The sequence below is a fragment of the Myripristis murdjan genome, chromosome 6 (genome assembly GCF_902150065.1).
Source record: "Myripristis murdjan chromosome 6, fMyrMur1.1, whole genome shotgun sequence".
In the NCBI taxonomy this organism is placed as follows: domain Eukaryota; kingdom Metazoa; phylum Chordata; class Actinopteri; order Holocentriformes; family Holocentridae; genus Myripristis; species Myripristis murdjan.
The window spans coordinates 15187009-15210615 of NC_043985.1; the positions used below are offsets into that span (position 1 = coordinate 15187009).

Here is a 23607-nt window from a genome sequence, read left to right on the forward strand (position 1 = left end):
TTTGGTTTTCCTCCTGGGTAGCCTGCTTGCCGGATATTTCCTCATCGGGGTATATTTCTTTCTCTCAAGCATAAAGCGCAGGTTTTTGGATAAATGTGTCGGTAAATTGTCGTCTCTGTGTCGATAGAACGGGGATTAACATTTTGTTGAGTTGGTTAGTCGTTCTAAAACTACTATGACATGAAGCACACGTTTTGATTTATTTGATTGATTTATTTATTTAAATCCTCGGAAAGCGCATTGAGGGCAAACTCTCATTTTACAATGGTTTTATGGTTTTATCAAGGTTAGGAAGTGCTCACGTTGCAGTTTATGCAGTAAACTCGATTTAATTCGCAGATATTTTCATCGTACTTATCACTGATCCACGAACGAAAAATCCAATTGAGACGGATCATCAGTGGAAACATCGCCGGGAACTTGTTTGAGTCCACGTGGGAATAAACTAATTAGCTGAAAACCTGAACGCACTAATGTGCCTTCTGCAGGTGGATGAGCATGTCTTGTGGGTAAGAAGTGGATGGATTATATTTAGCCATCATGTAACAAATATTTTCAAAGAACAGAAAAATAAAGCATTTTGATAACTGCAACATGGTTTCCTTTTGGCCACGGAGTGGCAGAGATGTTCAAGACAATTAGATGCTGAGATTCTGTCAGTTTCCTGTAAGGAGAATAAACTAAGATATGGGCAGCTTTTACGCATGGGAGCACAGTTACCTGTCAGAACCCGTGAAGGATTACCTCCATGCATTACATCATCTCTTTCAAATTCTCAGTTTGTCGAGGTTATCATTTTAACCCACATCTTAAAATATCTTCCTCCAACATGCATGTGATTGACACTATAATGCTCTGCGGCTTTGAATTAAACGAGAATTATTCTTGCAAGAGAACACTGGCTTTCTTAAAGCTTCCAAAATAATTACTCAACCATGCTCCCTCGCTCCTTTCTTTACTGCGCGGAGACCCCAAACCTGATGCTGAAATAGATGTGGTTTTTGGTTTCAGTTAAAAGTGGCCTACACGGCTAAGTTTAGTGATGGTTTGCGCATTAAAACTGCATACCATTGTTTGTTTTGATAATTTAAATATGCTCTCTGTTCTGCACTCACAAAAAATGATATGTTTGAAAGAGAACTTTTAAATGTGGATTAAAAAAAGAATGCCATGCCCCATCCTCAAACGTGCTCTGCACTCTTTCATTACACGGCTAATGTTTTGGCATGTTAAACTCTCAGTGAAATTTGGTGAGCTTCATGGGTGGCAAATGAGCCGTCAACACAAGGATCATGAGAGCTATCGGGCTATTGCACATCTCACACACCAGTCGAGGAATTTCACACCTAATGTTCCAATAGCAATAGGCTGACTATTTTCATCCTGTTCTGTTAATATCATATAAACCTAACCAGTGGTCATCTTTGAAACTTTTAAGACAAAATCCAAATTTCTGGTATTGGACAAAAAAAAGAGCACTTTAATAGATGTGATTAAATAAAGTTGCATCTCAACCATTTTTTGGGTGCATTCCTCTGTAGGAGATGCAAGTCTAGCAGCTTAATGCTGTGTCAGTTAAGTTCAAAGTAATCCATGTGATGGAGTAGGTGGCTCTGGGTGAACAGTGTGCCATGCTGTAGACCCTGCAGTCTCTTCTGAGGCCAGACTACCCTGTCATGGAAATCTGTAACCCTTATAGCTCTTCACCACTGATGCTGACATGGATCAAAGTTTAACCTTTTCCAATACAAGAAAAGAAAAAAAAAAGAAAGAATTAATTGTGCTGTATTATGATTTATTAATGCCTGCACATTTCACACATGTGTTTTAACTTTGGCAATATTGCATGTGTAACTGGATATGTTTTTATTTTGCATGTTCTCACACATTAGGTTATTAATACAATATAATATGGTCATTATCCAAAGTTTAGTCAAAACTCTCAAACCCAAATCATCACAGATAACAATTTATATGACGTTTGGGATCAGAAATTAAAAGTGTCCTTGTGCATAACCAGTTCAACTTTTAGCTGGATCATCACGCATAAAAAGCCAGGGGATCACAGTCAAAACAAAAAATAATATTCATGCATTTATTACAAACAGCAGGACAACAGATAACACATCAGTGTGTCTCGAAAAGTGAACAAAGCCTGTGCATTTGTGAATTTCGGTGTGCAAGGTTAAAGCCCAGAAAAAATCTCACCACCATATAACCAAACAACGCCAAAACCTCAACATGTTTCTCTATCACAGCCAAACCATTGTGGAATGGCATTGTCAGTAATCAAACGAACACTATTTTGTTGCTTTCCTACATACATTTGATCATTTATGCATGATACATAAAGTCATTATCATATGTTTTACAAAAAATGTCTTTCACTTATTGCGAATGCAGCAGGCAAACAGAGCAATTCTGTGCTGTTTGCAAGTATTGAGTCTTAACTGAGTCTGTGTTGACGGTCTGTGTATCTGTGACTGTGGGCGAGCTGTCCCTGGCATACACACAGAGTCAACGCTAAGCAAACAGAATCGCATTTGTGCACTTTGATGATGCAGGGATTTAAAAGCTTAGCTGTGGAATTCTCTGTTTGCCGTTGTCTGATGGTTTGGGTAGCCTGCGTTAGACAGTGATTCTTTGAATTAGCAGGTGAACGACGTGACAAGGATGGGAGGTTAAGAAGGGTGGTGTTTATCACACTTGAGAGTATCAATGTGCTGTTTTACGAGTCCTTGAGCTGCACGCTAAAATATCAGCGACTTAAGTGACTCAAAGGCATTTTATTGCCACTAGATTTATGTACACAGGCCAGTGTTCACCCTTAACATTTGTTATGCAAGAAAGTGAGTTTCTCCAGTTGCACATTACTTGTCTTAATGAGCTTGACCTTTTGAATAGTAAAGACTAGATGTAGTTGTTGCCATGAACAACCACATATACAGTACAGCAGAGGGTCGCGGAAGGTCAGTAGATCTGAGCCTGTATAACAATGTGGTTTGGTGAGGAAGCAAAGATATTTTGAAAGGCACAGTATGGCTGAGTGGTACAGTGACAAGGGATGCAGTAGATAGTGACTAAATGCACCTGACAAAGTTATCCCAGAGAAAATTCTACCTTCAGTTGTTTTCCTCTATCTGAAGTAAAGGCCTGCAAGCTTTAGTTAGTGAGCTGATGCTAATGTTGTACTGAAAAGCAAAACTATGTTATTTGTCTCAGAAAAAAAAAATGTTTACACAAAGCAGGGAGATAAGCCTATGGTACTGTTTTTTTGGACAGACAGATCTTAATGTATCTACTGTAATTGCACAGAATATTCTGTTCTGCTAGCTTCTGTTTTTACTTTCAGAGTGGGGTTTTCAAAACCAACACTATAGATCACAGCACTCACCCTTTTGCACATGAGTTAGGTTTCTCTTACAATACTGAGCAGACCGAGAGACTGTGTGCAATCCTCAGCTTTGTAACGGATACATGTCTTGCTGCAGTTAGGGTTTATTTGAACACATGGCTTCATACTTGAGATTTATACTTCTCTGTCTTTCTGGAGACAGTTAATCAACAAAAGAAAAAGGAACATGATTATCCGTGAGCAATTTCTAATCAACGTTCATATCTTTTGTTCTGAGTCAAAGGACTCCCACCAGGATTTCTCTGAACTGTGATCCACACATTAAGCCTGTACTCTCTCTCTCCTTCACTGTCTTTGTACCCTCACCCATTCTTCTTTTTCACCCCGTCTCTTGCCCTCGCCGCTTTTTGCTGACACACAACTTGCCTGCGTTAGCCTGCCCTGTTTGTGGTGAAGCCTTTGGAGGCCGACGTCATACTTCAAAGCTGGCATCTGCCTCTATGCTCATTTATGGCTCCTTGTCCCTGACATGTTTGAAAAGTATATATCTGCACGGTTGTGATGGCTATAAACAGAGTTGTGGAGAAAACTAGTGTTTTGTTTAGCTGTAGTTTGTTCTGGCTCTCTCAGCAGTCACAGTGCCATCTCCAACATGTGTTATCAAATCATCACATCGAGTGATGTGATAAGGAAAGGAGAATTGAGGAGGAGGGGTGTGGTTTACCATGGCATATTAATTCCCCATGATTTAAGTAGACATGTGTCAAGAACCTTGCTTATTTTCCATGCATACCAGTCTTAGGATGTGGCTAGAAGAGAGCAACTCCGCTTAAAATTTATAGGCAGCATTTTACACTGTGAGTGTGTTTCAAACACATAATGACACAAATCATGAGGAATAATATTTTGTGTGACATTTTGGTTAAGAAGTGAGCCCTGCTTCTACATTAGCGAAGTTTAGTTACAAATTACAGTATGACCTGTATTTGTGCAAGAGTCAAGCCTGGCAACAATTCATGCCACCATGTTACCTAACAATTAACACAAAAACCCCAGCTCATTTCTGGAACTCTCACCAGCCAAACCAATGTGGAATGGTGTTGTCAGTAGTCAAATAAGCACCATGTCGTTTTCTCTCGTCGGGCTGTTTTAGCACGCTTCTCTCTTCTCTTTTTATGTTTTATGTTGGATAAAGTTTTCAGATATTTTTTTGATTTACCTCTAATCCATTAAATAGCAATACTTTTATGCAATACAGCTTTCAGTTCACTGTGGAACGCTCATCAATCACTGGTTGAATTGAATCCTATTCTGGAGAGTCTCACATATGTGAGTCAGTCTGACCATCCTCTGGAAGTTCTAACTTACTCTGTGTGTGTGTGTGTGTGTGTGTGTGTGTGTGTGTGTCTGTGTGTGTGTTTGCACAAATCCATGCATGCATGTGTATATGCATTTCTTTGAGAATGTGTGGTTATGTTTGTGTGTGTGTGGGTGTGTCCCTACACATGTCTGTATGTCTTTGTGTGTGTACATGCATGGATGCATGGATGGGTGTTTGCGTGTATGAATGTATGTGCATGTGGTGGTTTGTGTCTCTTACCTCGGCAGGGCCCTGTCATCGGTGGTGGCTCTGGGTGCCAACATCATCTGCAACAAGATTCCTGGGCTGGCGCCTCGCCAGCGGGCCATCTGCCAGAGCCGCCCGGACGCCATCATTGTGGTGGGTGAGGGCGCTCAGCTGGGCATCAATGAGTGTCAGTACCAGTTCCGCTATGGACGCTGGAACTGTTCGGCCCTGGGAGAAAGGACTGTCTTCGGTCAGGAGCTGCGAGTAGGTCAGTCTGGGTGCTGTCGCAAAGGGGAGGGTGCTGTGTGTGTTTGTGTGTGCGTGCATGTCTGTTCTTTGTGCATCTTTGCATGTGGTGTGTGCGTTCTTCTACATCTGTCATCGTGAGAACCAGTTTAAATTTTAGCCCTTTGGAGTGACATTTTTTTGTGAAGTAATTTTGTCTGATCCTTACTTCTTGCAAGTGTAGTTTAGTTGAAAAACCTTTGCTGGGGGTTAATGTTCTAATTAGGATCAGGTTTAGGTTAAGGTAAGGGTTAATGTTAGTTGAGGGTGAGCGCTTTTGTTAAGAGTTAAGGTCAGAACTAGGTTTGGAGTTAAGGTTAGGCACGCAGTGGTAAGGGTTCAAAGGTAGGGTTGAAGATTAAGGAGAGCTGAGGATTAGTAAAGCAAGTGTGTGCTTGTATGTGTGTATGTTGAGTGTTATGCGTGAAAAGGGTTTGGTGGGTGTGCTGTGGTCTGGGGGTCCTCTGATTAAGGCTTAATCAGCAATGTGGACATTTCGGCTCTGCTGTTGCAGTCACAGAAGATCATTGGATGGATAAAAAAAACAAAACAATTGCACAAAACAAGTGCCACTTGATATGTGCCATGTATGTGGGATGTAAAGCAGAAGGCAGAGAATTTTTTTGGGACGCCTGTGATCACTGATAGTCATTTGGTAATGATAATGGAAGTGGCAAATGACAATGGCAGTGGCGTTTATACTGAAGAAAGAAAAGAAGTTACATAATGCATGTGGAGTGCCATCACATTGTCTCAGTTCTAAGAAACAGCACCAAAAGAGTATCAATAATGTGGTACCAGCCCCCTCGACCCTCTGAGCCCCGTGAAATATGGCTCTCCACAAGCCAAACCCAAGTTGCACACATCACACAGTCAAAACTCAAACCAGCAACAAACAGTCTCTCTGACTCTCTATTGTATAACCATTCGCGTTGGCATTGCTCAAGAAGACTTCATATACTGCCATGGATTCCAACCCATCCTAGACGTCCTCATTTCAATTGACACTGTTGTATTTCCCCAGCCCGGTCTGGTTTCTGTTGATGTAGGATCTGCAATGAACCTCTTGGTTAGGAGCATGCCGACCATTGCTGGCTGTGCCAAAGTTATGGAAAAGCTACCGAAAAGCAATGGAGCCCTAATGGGGAAAACGTATGGTTGAAAAATGATATTGCAAATGAGGAGACAACTAATGGTATTATTGCAGAGAACGCTTGTCGAACCAAAATAGATGGACACATCTGTTGTTAATCGGGGTAAATTGGTTGTGTCCATGCCTGGCTGGTTCATGTGAGTGTGCGCATACATACAGAAAAAGACCTATAAGCAGACAAACATTTACATTTATGATGCTTTTGTTTGAGAAACTTGGCGTTCTGCAAACCTCTTTTGCATGGCTTTTGTTTTACAGGGACTTTTATACATTTCCTTTCATTTAGAAGATGCTTTGTTGCCATTACAGTGTGGTTGGACTGTGCATTTAATCCAGTGGCTCTGTTAACAATCACTCCTCTTAAGGAGCAGCTGAATTAGCTCCAGCCCCCTCTCCAAAGCATTTTCTCTTTGTTGTGAATGTGGCGCTTTCTTTTGTAACGGAGCTTGTCTTGTTTTCCTCACTGCTCACCATCCCCTTTTCCCCTTCAGTCTGTTCTTTTTGCCCTTTTGAGGGCATTGGAGATTGAAAAATAATATCAGACATCAGTTCATCTGTGGCATCGCATCTGAATATCCCCTCTGCATGTTTGCATGTTCTGTTGCAAGATATTATTTAGTCTGTTTCTTTTACTATATCATAAAATGACATGAACCCACACTGCCTTTAGCGGATTTTTCATAGGTCTTTTATTTTGGAGGAATGGAGATACATAATTGGCTAACCTGACACTGATTGGAAGTTACAGAACATTCTCCTTGAAATTCAGCCCTGCGATAGGACAGTGTGACTCATACTGGATGAAGGCCAGTGATTGGCTTCTGTCAAGGCATCTTTGAGGTAGTGAGGTCAAGCTCTCCACTGCTGTAGGTGGGAAGGTTATTGGTTGGGATTTGAGAGTGCTCATTCACTATAGCAGTGTCCCACTAGGTCATCGTGGAAGACCACAGACACCACAGCTACTGCATAACTCCACTGCCAGTTAGACAATGTGGAAAAGTGGGCGATTTAGCGTTTTCACTCAACACCTTACTGTCAAAGTGCCATTAACTTGCACACTGCATTCTTGGTTTTGATAGTTTCCAGTATTTGTCACATATGATTGAAGATGTAACCATGTTCTTTGACCATGTCTGTATGTATTACGGAGTTCTTTAGCATGGCATATGAAATCATGGAATACACCCCTTCAACAAAATGTTCCAATCCCTTCTCCGAATCTGCAAATTCCCACATCATCATAATCAAGTACAGGGGAAAAGCTATCCCCGTTCCGCTCCCATTGAAGTTTTTCATTCAAATCCCCCAAATTATGAACACTAAACCTTTCCCCCCGCTCGGTGATCCAGTCTTAGTTTTGGACTGGCGGGAGGAGATGCCGGCGTTTTTTTAAGAGCTAAAGATCAGCCGACCACAAGTCTAATGCATTCTCTCTGCGCTGCCTGCTCTTGGAGGCAGTCTTTCTGTTCTGGAGTCGCTCCGTGGTGTTACATTTGCTTTCCAAAAGAGCACACATTAATAGATGGGTTATTGAGCATTACAGATCCCCAAATATCTTCATTCAAGGGTGGAGATTTACTTTGAGAATTGGCTGGTCATTTGATATTTATTTCTCTATCTGAGTGTAAACAGAAATATGTATTCCGTTTAGAAGATGGCTGCTGTTGGCAAATCCTCCACTGGTTGACACGCCGCTGAACACAAATCTTCAGCGTAGATGGATTGATGGAAAAATGGATAGAGCCCCATTTGTGTTACAATTCCATCCCTCAACAGTCTCTCTGTTTTGCAAAGCGTGTTGGCTCTCCTATTATGCTCTAACTGACAAATTGGAGAATAACTATGTAAACACGCACAGAGATTTGAAACTGGCAATTTCAGTGTGTCTGTTTCCTCTGCAAAAGCAGATTTACCAGCCTTGTGCCCCTTGTTCCCTGCAGTGGCATTGGCATGCTTTGATACCTTGAGTCTGTAAAATGTGGAATGAATTATCCTTTGCTAACAGAAATGGGTGTTATAGAATGGCATGTTGCAGCTTATTAAGAAGTAATAATAGAATTAGAGACAAATCCATCAGCAAGTCAGAAGGGAAGGAGGAGGTTACAGGCGGATAAGAATGGCAATATGGCTGATGTTCAAATCATAATCCACAGGCCGGGTTCAGTATGAAACATTGTACTTTAAATATTGCTCTCATGACTGATCCCATAACTGTGATATGTTAATGCCATTTTATTATGCACATTTTATTGAGTGTATTCACTAAACCGCCAATGTATCAAGTGTATTCTAAGTCCCATGTGGTTTCATTTATGCATATCACATAGTAAGTGGAAGAGTATTACATCTAGCAAGCAGTCTCATAGCAGCCCATACCTCAAATTTAAGACAGAAATGTAGTCTATCATCACACTGATTTTACAGTGGTATTTTCTCTGCTTCTCATCCAGGTAGATTCAGATTCAAGGTTTTTGGTAATGAATTCAGCTTTTGTTTGGCCATGATCTCTCTATATTTTTAGGCATTTTGTAAAATGACATGTTTTGACGTGGAAACAACTTATCTTATGTGCCATCACACATTCTTTCGGGTAACCACCTGTAACAAAGATGCCCTTAACTTAAAGAACCTGACTATGAACACCTCACAGCTCAAGTCACCTCAGTTCAAATAGCAGTGCACTTGATGTTAGCGATTAGAGCTTGAAAATGGACACCTTTCAACGGCTACGCTCAGCATCAAAGGCCAATGCTGGCCCCCCGTCTTAAAATGGCCTGCTCTGGTTACTCTCTGTTTGACTTTCCAGCCAGTTTGTCACCGTCCTGATTCATGCTTTTCATCTGAAAAGGTTTCTTCTTGTGCCGGCGGTGAAATATTGCAAAAGTTCAATCGCACTGCCCTTGGCTCATTGCACAAGAATGGAAGCAGCTAGCACTTGGGCAAGTGAGTGTCTTTCTGCAAAGAGAATGCTGCTTTGTAGCACTAACTTCTCTGTTCTCTAGACAGCAACTATATGCCTAGATACAATTGCAGGTCATACACTGTCTTGGTTATGTTGCCTTGAAACAAAAAGGCTTGGTTATTTGCAGGAGAGGCGGAAAGGTAAAGTCTGGCCCTGTGACCTACATTACACTTCTCTCTACACTCATTCTCTCCCTTATTCTCTCTTGTACTCGCTATTTCTCTCACTTGCTTTCCCTTTCTCTTTCTGTCTCATGCTTTCTGTCTCTCAGTCTTGTCTTGCATTTTCTTCCCAGCCTGAACCACGGTTGGAGAGATAAGCTGGATTGACAGTGAGTTCCCAGGCTGGACTTCATGACTAAATCTTCAGACACTGAGAGCACTCATAGGCATGACAAAGGGTAAATGGTATGAGAGATGTCTTGGTGGGTTATATCCAAACAATTACCACCCCCAACCTCCACTGCATGTGCACCCTTCAAAAAAGTAAAGTATAACACAATCTAGGAGGAACAGATAGAGGAGTGGTGGAATGTGGAAGCATGGGGTGAATGGGTCTGGCGAAGGAAGATGGGGGGGGTGGTGGATCAAATCCCATCTTTATTTTCCCTCCTCTTACATAATATCCAGTCGATCCCTCCTTCCCATGCCCATCTCTGCCCATCTCTCCCTACCTACCTCAGTGAGCAGGGAGAACAGTGAGCAATCAGTGAGCTGCCTGGCTGCAGGTGCCAAATTAGCATCTAGTCAGATAAAGGATGTCTAAGTCAGCAGGTTCACTGAAAACCACTTGTGTGGAAATGACTCTTGGACAAGCGCATACTTGATCCGGGGCTGAAGATGTGGACTCCTCCATGCACAGCTCCCTCTCAGAGGAGGGGAAAGGTCACTACAGACAGATAGAATGAGACATAACTCACTGTAAAGGCTGGCTTTTATATTCCCTGTTGAAACTGTAGGGGAGGCTAGGAGGAGGGTAAGTGCAAAGAGGATGAAGCTGGTATCGCTTTTTTGGCCTTTGGTGTAGTATTTTGCATTCCTCTTTAGAGACCAAATTCATAGATAAGTGTATGGCTCTCGAGTTCAGTTATGTTTGAATGCAACACTTCACACACAACATGCACTGAATTTTGGATTATATGTTGGTAGTTATTCTGAACAATGGTGCACAGTGCCTGCATTGCATTCTCATGATATTGTGAGTTATTATCACGTCCTCCAAGTTAATAGATTAGTGATAGCCCTGTAGGGATCTGGCTGTCATTGGACATGGTTTGTGGTGGTGGTTCTTTTTCCCGAAATTGTTATTCCTCTGGTGTATTTGATCACTGCTATTATTGAGGACGATCCTGGGTCAATATAAGATGTTACTGCACATCACCTTCACTAATTGCCACGGTCATAGGAGACAGAGGCCTTGTGGCAGATCATGCACACTGAAATGAGACAGTACAGTTTACTATTCACACTTAAGTCACAATTCTTGTACATCAAGTGAAATAACTGCTAATTAATAACTGCTAAGTAATTGAACTCCCCAAATTCTGTAAATGATTCAAGGATCGTAGTTAGGAATGAACTTGTGTAGCCAAGCACTAGGCATCTTTTGTCTGTGTAGTTATCCATCGGAGTCCAACACACACTGACTCGGATTTTCCCGCACATCTAGCATTTCTTTTCTCATGCACTGCACTACAAGCTCTTGGTTTTTGGACAACAAAATACTTGCAAATTATACTTCCTCTTCTCGGAATCACTTGATGGTCATTTGTGGTGAAATCATATCCCCGCAGAATGCAAGTACAGCATCACAGTCCAACCTGAGGCTAATAATGAACTGACTAAAAATCTGTTCAAATGCCCATGTGGTTCTATTTGTGCTTTGTTTTCTCATTCGACAAAGTAAAAGGGAATACACGTTGAAATATTAACTTTAACCAGTAAGATCTTTTTATATCATGTAGTGATATTGTCATTAAAATGGACATAGAAGTCAAGTATATAGCTAAAGAGAAAATGTTTTTGTTAAACATCAGCTACAGGACAAACACTTCTTACTTCTTACTGAAAGGAGTCAATTAAGTAACTGTTGCCTCTTGCACTGTCGACCCCATAAATTAATAAGAATTGAGGAAAGGCGTCTTCATTCTAAAAATTAGGATATGTCACGCCTCTAACATGTTGTCTTTGATATATGACTTTATGTGTTTCGGTCTGTAGCTTTGCAGCGTTATATCTAGGCCTACCTTCATAAACACAGTCAAAAAGCCATTCTTCAATTGAGGTCTTTCAAGACTACACAAGTGGATAGTCTGACACCAGTGAACTCACCCAACATGCCATCAATCACTGCACTGCCACTAAGCCTTTTCCTTTGCGGGATTAACGTCTTCCTGTTGATTGTTCACCCTTCAGGCAAATTATGGCTATCAACACTGATATGTTATCATTCACCCAATTCTGTTATCCCATATAGATAAAGGTATTTGTTGTGATCATAAAAGGACAGCGTATCTGTGCTGCTATCACAGATAGATATTATATCTTTGTAAATTCCAAATGCATCATAGCGCCGAGTTCCCAGTAATACTGCAGAATGACTCCCAGGCAGCCAAGGAGCTGATACCATGCGGATAGCACTATGGAAATGATGCGTACATTGTGTTATGGTGGAGCTGCTTTGGATAAAAGGCCTATTTTTCGGCCCATCATCATGTGGGTAGGCCTAATCCTCTGTCCTCCTCTGTGTCAGTCCAGAGAAAACAGAGCAGCCATGTAAGTGTGTGTGTCCTGATGGAAATGTGTAGGCTCTTTCCCTTAACTTTATCAGATAGGGGAGTCTGGTGCTTTGTTGTTCTGCAGTGTGTGGGCTGTGGTCCCCGTGGCTTGGTAAAGGTCATCTCTCACTTTCTCCCTCTTTTCTCTCTCTCTCTCTCTCTCTCTCTCTCTCTCTCTCTCTCTCTCTCAGTGTTTTGCCTCACATCTCCTCCCCATAGCATGTGTCTGTATCTAGGGTGGGGCCTCTCGTCCTACATGACCAAACAGTGCTATCATCCCCACGCCCATTTGCTTGTTCATTCACCAGCCCTGCTTCGGTCTCAGACAGCGTGGGGGTTTCGGGAGGTGGGGTCCCTCTCCTTTCCCCTTAGCTCTCTCCCTCTCCAACCCACTGGCTGTCTGATGACTTAGCCTGGGGTCGTCCCGGGCCCTGGCCCTTGGGCCCCTGTGTGTCTCTCCCCTCCCCTCCCTGCGGCGTGGTGTTATCGGTGGGATCTGCGTCTGTCTGTGTCCGCCAGCACTGCTAGACGCAGGGGGAAACAGGATGCGAGAGGATCAACTGTAATCTCACAGTGCGCTTTGTTCCACACAATCCCAGGCCGATCACTGTATTCTCTACACGCAGGGCCGCCACTGGACATTTACATGTGCCAACAATCACACTGCTACTGGCCCACTTGGGGGAGGGTGCAGAGAAAGAGTGAGTGGCGTAGAGGCAAAGAGACACTGGTGAGACGGAAAAAGACGGAAGTTGTTAAGAGGGTTTAAGCTTTATTGAGGGTTCAATGAATATGAATGAATATGGAAATGTTAGGTCTGGATGTTTCTTTTGTTACAAGAAGGGAAATATGTCATCAGTGGCTTATTTGACCTGTTGATGATAGTCATGATGATAATGATATATGGAGCAATGTGATGTGGGAGTGATTTTTATCTTGGTAAAAATGTGTTTTCATTGAAGATGAAACAAACTCAGATGGTAGTGAAATTGAGGAAAATCCTTAACATTGTCCTCACATGAACTTGGTGATTACCGTGTACCACACATACAGGCCTACACTGCTGGATCTGAACAGGTGAGGTCCTGATTTGGTCTCATTATTAGGATGAAAGGGGGTGGGGGGATTTGTGCCTGTTTTAGCAAGTCTTGGTATTCAGTGAAAAAGCTTTAGCTTCACCTCAGGGAGATCAGGGAAGAAAATGGTTGCTTTTTAGATGCTTTCTGCCAGCCCAATCTTCTATGCCTGGGAGGCAGCTTACTTAGGTTCTAAGCATTTAATACCGGCATCGTTAAATACCCTCATAATTGTTTTAGCTTTGCTACTCAAAGCACTCCTTATTATATGAATCAAACTCAGGAGACTACAGTGTGCAGCTCTGCCAAAGCATGTCACTTCCTCGGCTCTACGATGTGAGTGCATAGAGTATGTGGAGTGTAGTTCTGGTAAAACAATATTATTTTATTGTACAGGAACACGGCTGCGCTAATTCCTCTAGCTGCAAACCTCACAGACCACAACTTTGTCTATAATTTGCCGGGAGCATATGTTCATAGCAACAGTACATAAAGCGGAACGGAAAACAGTAGTAGAGAGCGCATTAGTCAGTTCAATGATTGGTATACAAAGTGAGGGGTTTTCCTCCGACTTTCTTCCCCTTCCATGGGGCCCAGTAGACCGAGTTCCAGCACCAGTGCTGCTTGGTTTAGAGGTTGTTTTTGGTGTTGTTGGAGCTGTAACGTCACTGGATATATCCAGCGCAGAGATGACAAAAATCCTTCAATTCACATGATTGTGTACTTAAAAACAGCTTTTACAAAAAGTGTACAAAATTCAAAACAAACAAACAAACAAACAAACAAACAAACAAAAAAACAGTTATTTTGCAAGCAGTGAGTTATTTTTGTTGTTAACTTGTTTTGGGCAATGTTTGTTTTAAACTTACAAAATAAAATGATTGAAAATCAAATCATCTCAATGAAAGGAGTTGCTTGTATTTTATTCAGAGTTGGAAGTTAACATGAGCCCCAAGCCAATTGCTGGTAAAATTTGGACATGGCCAGTAAGGTTGTCTATTCTCCCAGCCACTTTGGCAGTATCACTTAGAGGTTCTTTTCTTCTTTAAATGAAGATTGGGCAGTCTCCTCTGCTTTAGTATTATTATTCTTTATTTTGATAGTGGGCAAGTGGTGGAGAAGGAGTAAGGGGAACAAAGGAGGAAAACTCTTAGCAGGATTCAAATCAAGGCCAGTGGGGGTCCATGTGACTGCAGTGATCCTTACCGCATGGCTCTTTGGGCACAGAGGTGTGATTCTGTGCTACAACTCCACTTGGCTGGTAAAACAGTGAAAGTGGCAGGTGAATTTTAGGAATGACCAGCCACTGCGGCCTGTAAACAAAAAAGTTTGCACCTTATCCTGGTTGTAATGCACTCATAATAACCACAAGTGTAAGGACTCCTGGCCACCAGCAGGTGACACTTTTCCCTTTGTTCTCCGTCATGCCATTTATCCCTCAAAGGATGCCCTGATGCTTAATGGATGACAAGCTCTAAAACTCCTACATATCATGTCCTGTTCAGCTGTAACTTCTTATGCAACTCAATCCCACTCAATCCCAAGGCTGTGAGTGCATATCCAGGACGAGGGGCCTTTAAAAGCTTTCCCCTTCACTGGTCTACCAACAGACCGGGCTTGTGTGCAGAGGCCATTCGATTGCACTGCTGGGCTCTGTATGTGTATGTGTGTGTGTGTGCACATATAAGTGTGTTTGTGCACGCACGCTTATAGCTGCACGTGTATGGATGTTTTGCCCTTGCTTGGCAGGACTCCCACTAATATTCCAGACCCTTTCTCCCCCTCCTGTCCTCCTACTATATTCCACTGCCTCCTCCCCATCACAGTAATTAAGTCTCCCCTGTGCGGTGGTGCTCTACAGCTCTCTTCCTACGTGCTGCACTGCAGCTGGCTATTACCACAGGACTACATTGTGTGTAACCACATTAGTATCCAGGAAGTACAGAGTAGTATCCAGGAAGTAAGGAATAAGATCGACAATGATAAGATAGTGTTGTTTCTGATCCATCTTTTCCATCTCATCCAGCAATGTTTTTTTTTTTTTTTTTTAAAGCTTTCATCATGCCAGGCTAGATAAACAAGATATATTACTTTTATTTTTTGGCTATGTTATAAGCTAGAAGTCACTTTCAGGATTCTGCTCAGTTCTGTCAGACTCTGGGTTCGTTTTTGGACAGGGCAGTGGCCTCCACAGCCAATCGCTTCTCAGAGTAGCATGTCCTTCTATATCCATTCCTTTTCCTCTCTTGTCAGCAACATAGCCTAACCGTGGCCTGTCAGCGGTGAAGGGTTGTGAGGATAGAGAGGCCTGGCGAGGTCAGCAGCAGTGTTACTACAGCGGCTAGCATATGCTATACCAGCGCTGCCTGTACTCTCTTAGGTTGTAAATCTCCTGTACTGTGTCATGTGAAATTTGTTTAGCGGTGTGCCTGCCTCCAGCTCTAAACACAGATTGCCGTTTAAGCGGCGAGCCACTACATCCAGAAATGTTTTTTGTGTCCCATTTTCGGCAGATGGTCAAAAGACATGACGGGCATTGCAGCAGGAGCCGGTGTCCAAAGTGGTGTGGTCAGCTAATGTGAAGGCCGTGGCGTACTGACTGAGTTGCCCTAACTACATCTCTGGCTTTAGTCCTGACACAGGGATATAACAGGATCTTCCATGCCTTGGGCTCATTTATTAACTCCTGTACCTGCTCTGAATGAAGCAAGCGTGATCTTCCCTCCTTCCTTCCCACTTGGACAGTGTCGCAGACACTTGCCACTAAACTCCATTAGACATCTGGTTTAATATTCCCCCTATTCTTCTCCCCTGGACGTTTCCAAGTTCATTGAGGTTTTTCTGGTCACTCCAATTTTCCACTGGCAGCTAGTGAGGCTATCCCAGGGTGGTTCCTCCTGGAGGGCTGTCAGGACTCTGGGGCCAGCCTCTTTAGGGCTTTCTGCTGCTGTTATGGGTGCTTTTTCTCCTCCGCAATTCATCAACCACACGGCTGTTCAGCAAGCAGGGCCTTCCTTCCCTAAGGGCATGGGAGTTTACCGATGCTGCATACACAGCATCCAACACAGAACAACGGAGCATTGTTGTGCATTTAAAGTTTCCTTTTTGTCATTATATTATATTTGTCTTGTCAGTACACTATCGGAGCTCTGTCTTTGGTGCAACAATATTCATGCATTTGTAATTAATCATGAATTTCACTTAAATTCTGAATTTGAGATGAATTTCATCATTTAACCATAGCTGGCTTCATTTATTTATGGAGTGGTTATCAGTGATTTTTTTTCAGAACTTAAAGAATAATTACAGATTATATAATTTGATTTGGATTTGAGAGGCAAAAGGGAGAATACATGCTGAAATATCCAGACACATGCACATTTGTACCCAGGACAGCACATTAAAGTGCCAAACAACTTTCTTCCGATGTCGTTCTGGGTTCACTGCACAAGGAAAAAAGGGGGGCTTGGTCCCCACAGTTCCATGGCTTGTGTAATTGGCTCTCATTATGGCTAGGCAGAGCCCTGGCAATGCCAGACCCACCAGGGGGTGACATCCAGTACAAGCCCCATCATCATCATTTTCCCCATGAGCAGCGCAGCTCAATGGGCCCAGAAACGGGCATGCATCTATGGCACAGGGAACCACCCTTTCTCTGGAAACTGCCTTCATCCTGTTTTAACCATTACAGTGACGTTGGATTTGCACGTGTGTGTGCAAATGTTCCTTTTTTTCTACAGTGGGTTTGTATGTCTGTTGCAAGTGTGTGTGTTTGGGTGTGCATTTTTTTTTTATTATTTTATTTTCTTAAGATTTTGGGGGGGGCAGGGTGGGGGTTAATATGAATGCATTGTGTGTTTTTATTATGTGGTCTGTCTTTTGGTATTTATGTGTGTATGACTGAATGCATGCATGCATGTTTGCATGAATGTATTGTATGTGCCTTCATTCATCTGTTCATGTGAGTCTGTCTGAGGGGGTGGGGCAGCTGAGTGTTACCACAAGCTGGTGGAGCTTGGCTCAGCAGCTAACTAGAGAGACTGTGAGTCAGTCCTCACCAGGCAGATCAGTGGCCATGGCATTAGCTGTACAGCACCCGGTGCCAGGATGGGAAATGAACAGTGGCTCAGGGCAAAAATGTCTATTAAAGTTCAGAATATGCCCCCTGAGACTAGAATTAGAGGTGCAAAAAATCCTCCTGGGAAAAAAGGACAGATAATGGAAAGGAATCGCAAGTTACTGTATATTGGCTGAGCGACACGGTACTTTGTTTAATGTGAATTGCTTCATAAATACTGATAAATGTCTCCCAAAATCAATTCACATGAGCAAGAAGACCCATGTAGAAAAAATTTATTTACTCTCCTGCCCAGTGCAAAGCAGTCATGGTTAGGCTAGGTGCCAGCCAGTGCTAGCAGCCTTGACTCTATCTGACCACAGTGTTTGGGCCCATAAAATAAGGTAAAATAAGCAGTGATTTCACGTCTAGTAACTTTCTAAATTGTTAAAAGTTTATTTGATCAGGCAAAATGACCTAGACTCTACAGTATATCGTCTCTCATTTCTGAGGCGTATTGTGTTTTGTTTCCCTGTAATTTCCACCAAATTTGTTGTAATTTGCTGCTGCAGATGTAAACAATTCTTCCATTTCCTCATTTTAGGATATTATTCCTGTTTTTGTGGACTAGACTGTAGGTATGACTGCAATATCTGGCAGGCGTTGCTTTCATCGTGATTTGCCAGATTCGGAACAATTTTCTCTCCCTTAAAAACTCATAAAGTTTTATAGATTTGGTTTAGACTGTAATCAGTCAATCTCTTCTGAATAGACAAATCTAGGCGATGACTATGGAAACATTCTTAAGCTAGTGTCAGGGACCAAGCAGTAAGGCAACGAGGAAACAGGAGTTTCAAATGAAAATGGGGTTTTATTCACCCAAAAGCAAACTTAAATCACAAGCAAACGTTACAAAATAGGCCTATAAAAGAGGTCAAAGAAATATAACTGAACTCAGTATAATAGCAACTAAACCAAATGTGAACCAAACAAACTGACCTACCACAATGACACACAAGGGAACTTATATACTGGCTTGGCCAAACCAAATAACACACAAGGGGTCAACACAATTAACACAAACTATACTAAACACAAAGAAACCTAACTAAACCCTGAAACCCCCCCCATGACATCTGCAGCAGTGGTTGCCTCCAATCAGCTGGCTCCAGTATTTAAGGGCTCCTCACCCACAGCCACACCTTTTTCCTCAGCAGCCAGCAGACCTTCCAAGCAGCACGGTAACTCAAACAAAAACAGATTAATAAAACAAATGATTGCTAACTAACTATACACTGTAAAAATGTGTGCACTCCATTTAAACAATGTAAAGCTAAAGCAAATAAACAAATTCTAAATCAGACAGCGTGATGTGAATTATTTAAGTATGTTTGACTGCAAATGAAATAAACCTGTGCAGATAACAAAGTAATGAAACTAAACTGAACTAATATGGTGAAAAAGTGTGGTGTTGTGGGGCAATGTTACCCTGTGTGGCCGTGGCCATCACACACTCCCCCCCTTCAAGGACCCTCGCTGGAACAGCGAGAGAGATAGTCAGCTGTCAGGTTGTCCCTGCCTGGGATGTGCTGAATGCTGAAGCGGAATAGCTGCAGGGCCAGGTACCACCGGGTGATTCTTCCGTTGGTGTCCTTCATCCTTTCCATCCACTGAAGCGCTTTGTGGTCCGTCTCCAGGGTAAACTCTCTACCCAAGAGGTAGTACCGGAAAGAGTCCAAGGCCCACTTGATAGCCAGTGCCTCCTTCTCCACCGTTGAATACCGAACCTCTCTGGGGAACAGCTTCCGGCTGATGTAGGCGACTGGATGGCGATTGTCTTGTGGTCCTTGGAGAAGCACTGCTCCCAGTCCCCTGTCGGAAGCATCAGTTTGCAGAATAAAATGTTCATCAAAATTTGGACTATACAAAACAGGTTTCTTACTCAGTGACTGCTGGATGTCATGGAAAGCCGCCACTGACTCCTCTGTCCACTGGACCTGATTGGGACACCGAGATCCGGTCAGGTCTGTGAGTAGGGCTGCCCTGGCAGAGAACCGTGGAATGAAGCGGTGATAGAAGCCCGCCATGCCCAGGAAGGATTTGAGCTGCTTCCTTGTTTGTGGTAGGGGACATGACTCGATGGCCTGGATCTTGTTGACCTGTGGCTGTATCACCCCATTCCCGATGACATGGCCAAGGTACTCCGTCTCTGCGGCTGCAAAGACACACTTTGATGGGTTCACAGTCAGCCCGGTAGAGTGGAGACAATCCAACACAGTGTGGAGATGTTCCAGGTGCTCCTCCCAGGTGGCGCTGTAAATGACAATGTCATCCAGATATGCTGCGGCAAAACCAGAGAGACCCCGAAGTACCTCATCCATGAGCCTCTGGAAGGTCGCCGGAGCACCGTGCAGCCCAAATGGTAGGACCCTGAACTGGAAGAGCCCCCATGGTGTCCTGAAGGCTGTCAGCTCCCTTGACCGCTCAGTGAGTGGAACCTGCCAGTAACCCTTGCACAAATCTAGTGTGGTCAAGTATTTTGCCTTTCCCAACCGTTCAAGCAGGTCATCAATTCTTGGTGTTGGGTAGGAATCAAACAGAGAAATTGAGTTCAGGTACCTGAAGTCGATGCAGAACCTGATGCTGCCATCCTTCTTTGGCACCAGGACCACTGGGTTACACCATTCGCTTCTCGACATCTCAATGATCCCCAGGGACAGCATCAGGTCCACCTCCTTTCTCAGAGAGACCAGCAGTCGCTCCGGAATCCTGTAACTGAGCCGTCTCACAGAAGCACCTTCTCTCACAACAATGTCATGTTCAACAATATTTGTTCTCCCAGGATTCTCTGAAAATACTTCAGAATTGCAGATTGATCTCACCTGAAGCTGTTTGTCCTCAGAGAGATGGCTGAGGTCAAAATCCACTGGAGTACCAGCAGGAGGTAAGTACTGCTCTTCCACTTCTTCTTCCTCTAGCACCTCTCTGATGAGCATCACTTCTGCCTTCCTGTCAGGTCGCTGCACCCACTCCTTCAGGAGATTTATATGCAGAACTCTACTGGAGCGTGGTTGCCCTGGGGTTGACACCTGGTATGTGGTAGGCCCAAACTTCTTCATGATCTCAAATGGTCCTTGCCACTGTGCCAACAGCTTGTTGTTATCACTGGGGAGGAGCACCAGCACTTTTTGTCCGGGGTTGAAAGATCTCTGCCGGGCTGCCTGATCATACCAGGCCTTCTGCTGTTGCTGTGCCTCCGCCATGTGTACTTGGGCAAGCTCACCCATTCTCTCCAATCGGTCTCTCATCTGGACAACATAAGATACAATATTAACAGACTGCCCCCTCCCCCTGTCTCCCTCCCAGATCTCTCTCAGCAGTGAGAGAGGCCCTCGTACTTCATACCCATACAAAAGTTCGAAGGGCGAGAAACCAGTGGAGGCTTGGGGTACTTCCCTATATGCAAAGAGGAGATATGGCAGCCACTGATCCCAGTCTGTACCACTGTTGTTCACAAACTTCCGAAGCATCTGCTTCAGGGTCTGATTGAAGCGCTCCGTCAGTCCATCAGTCTGGGGATGATAGGGTGTGGTCCTCAAGCTCCTAATGCCAAGCAACTGGTACACCTGTTTCAGCAGAGTGGACATAAAGTTAGTTCCTTGATCTGTCAATATTTCACGAGGGAAGCCTACTCTGGCAAAGAACTGTACCAAACAGAAAGCAACTGATTTTGCTTTTATGGATTTCAGCGGAAAGACCTCTGGGTACTTTGTGGCATAATCTGTTATAACAAGCATGTAACGGTTCCCTGCCTTGCTTCTCTCAACCGGCCCAACAATGTCCATCCCAAGCCGTTCAAATGGGGTGCCAATGATGGGTAGTGGTTGGAGTGGAGCTCTGGAGGGTATTCTGGCAGATGTCATTTGGCACTGAGGGCAACTTCGACAGAACTGAGCAACATCTCTGCGCAGACCAGGCCAGTGGAAATGCTGTCTAATGCGAGCTGTGGTTTTATGCTTACCCAGGTGGCCAGCCCAGGGAACTGAGTGCCCCAAGGTGAGTATGGTGTCTCTAGCTCCTTGGGGAACCACTAGCTGCAACACTGACCCCTGTTGACGATACAGCATGCCATTTTGCAGAATGTACTCCTCTCCATTGAAGTCCAGCTCAGCTCCTGGCTCCTTCCCCTTTGCCCTCTGGAAAAGAGAAGCTAAAGACGGATCAGTTTTCTGCATATCAGAGATATTGGCAGGCATTTGAAAACCTAAAGGTAACTCTGGCTCAGCATTGGTTGGTGGTCTCACAATTGTATGTCGGAATTTTTCCTGCTTCCTCTGTCGGCGAGTTTTCCGAGACTTCCCGGGTTTAGTCTCCAACTCTGCATTATAGAAGGGCAGGGCACTGAGAGTCTCAGAGTACTCACTGGGTTGTTTGGCCTGCGCTCTGGTTACAGCAGCATTACATTTGCGGCCTTGTTCTGGCTCCAACAAATCAAAGAGCACTGGGAGGTCACGCCCCAGTATGGCTGGGTAAGGCAAGTTATCAGCAACCCCAACATTCACAAGGTAAGTTTGCCCCTCCACTTTTATGTACACGTCAGCTGTTGAATAACTCTTCTCATCTCCATGTACACAGCAGATTGGGATGGTGTCTCTGATATTGACAACGTTGGGTGGTATAAACTTCCTGTGCACAAGAGTCTGATCACTCCCAGTATCAATTAGAGCCTTGAGACTAATTCCATTAACTTCAATTTGTGCAGTTCTAGTTGGCTGGTCATTCTTAAGCTCTGGCTCAACATGAGGGCGTGGTACAAAGCACATCTGTGTTATCTTAGCTGAATTTTTAGGACACATAGGTTTTGTATGGCCTTCCACTCCACACAGATAGCAAATAGGCTTTTTACCAGAAGGTTTTGATGGCATACTGGCTGGCTGGCTTCCCCACATGGGTGGCTTACCCTCACCGGCCGCTGGTCTCTGATGGGGCTGTTGAGCTGGTTTACGGCTGTCCTTGATGGTTTTCCACAAGTTGTAGCTCCAGGGTTGTCCCCTCTTCCGAGCAGCCACAAAGACGTCAGCCAGCTTAGCAGCCTCCATTGCTGAACCTGGATCATGCTCTCGGATCCACACCTGAAGCTCAGGGGAAAGCATTCTCAAATATTGCTCCAATATGATCATTTCCCCAATTTCATGGGTGGTTTTACCTTTTGGCTGGATCCACTTCCCATAAAGCTCCTTGAGCCTTGCATACAACTCCTTGGGGCTTTCATCAGGATTGACCTCTAGGGAGCGGAATCTCTGCCTGTAGGTCTCAGTGTTAATGTCATACTTGGAAAGAATGGCGGTTTTTACCTGGTCATAATCAAGAGAGTCATCACTGTCCATATGCACATAAGCACTTCTAGCCTTGCCAGTCAGCAATGGTATTAAATGAAAAACCCAGTCTGATTTCTGCCACTGGCATGCTACAGCAATGCGTTCAAAGGTAACAAGAAAATGTTCAATGTCATCATTATCAGTTAATTTTTCTAATTTGGGCTCATAATGTGAGCGAAACCGACCTGCTGAGGCCATGGCTGGACTTGCAGTAATGGTGATGGGCTCAGCTTGGGCCTGAGGTTGGTGCATAGCCGGTAGACCTTCCAAGTCAGACGGTTCAGAATCTGCCAGCAGAGGATCTGGTTGTGGAGAGGTTCGGGCCTGTACCTCTAACTGCAACAGCTGAAACTGGTGTTGAAGTGCTTTGAACCGTTGTTCCTGTCTCGCAGTTTCCTCCTCCCTCTTTGCCTCCCTGGCCTCCTGCTGCCCCATATGACTCTGGAGAATGGCAACCAGCTGTGACAGGGTCGGCTCCTTACCTTCACCCTCAGTGCTTTTTACCCCTCCAAGAGCTCCATCGCCTTGCTCCTCATCACTGGCTTGCGCCTCCTGGGCTGTCTGCAAGCTTGCAGGCCCTCCTGCCTTCCTTACACTTTTTCCTCCACGCTGCATTTTTTTTTTTTTTTTTTTTTTTTTTGTTGTTGCTGTTGTTGTTGGGGGAGCAACAAAGAGAAAAAACCCCAGAAAGATCCCAAAATTTAAGAAAAAAAATCCTGTCCTCTACTGAAAGATCCCACCACTGCCACCAATTGTCAGGGACCAAGCAGTAAGGCAACGAGGAAACAGGAGTTTCAAATGAAAATGGGGTTTTATTCACCCAAAAGCAAACTTAAATCACAAGCAAACGTTACAAAATAGGCCTATAAAAGAGGTCAAAGAAATATAACTGAACTCAGTATAATAGCAACTAAACCAAATGTGAACCAAACAAACTGACCTACCACAATGACACACAAGGGAACTTATATACTGGCTTGGCCAAACCAAATAACACA

At 43.8% G+C, this 23607-nt stretch overlaps 1 protein-coding gene across 2 annotated transcripts in view; it reads left to right on the forward strand.

Moving 5' to 3' along the window:
* wnt7bb (wingless-type MMTV integration site family, member 7Bb) overlaps positions 1 to 23607 on the forward strand; it is a 35886-nt gene that overhangs the window by 2846 nt on the left and 9433 nt on the right. For both annotated transcript variants that reach the window (XM_030054522.1, XM_030054520.1), the window contains exon 2: positions 4964 to 5190. In XM_030054522.1, coding sequence (XP_029910382.1) covers positions 4964 to 5190 — 227 coding nt within the window. The remainder of the gene's footprint in view (positions 1 to 4963; positions 5191 to 23607) is intronic.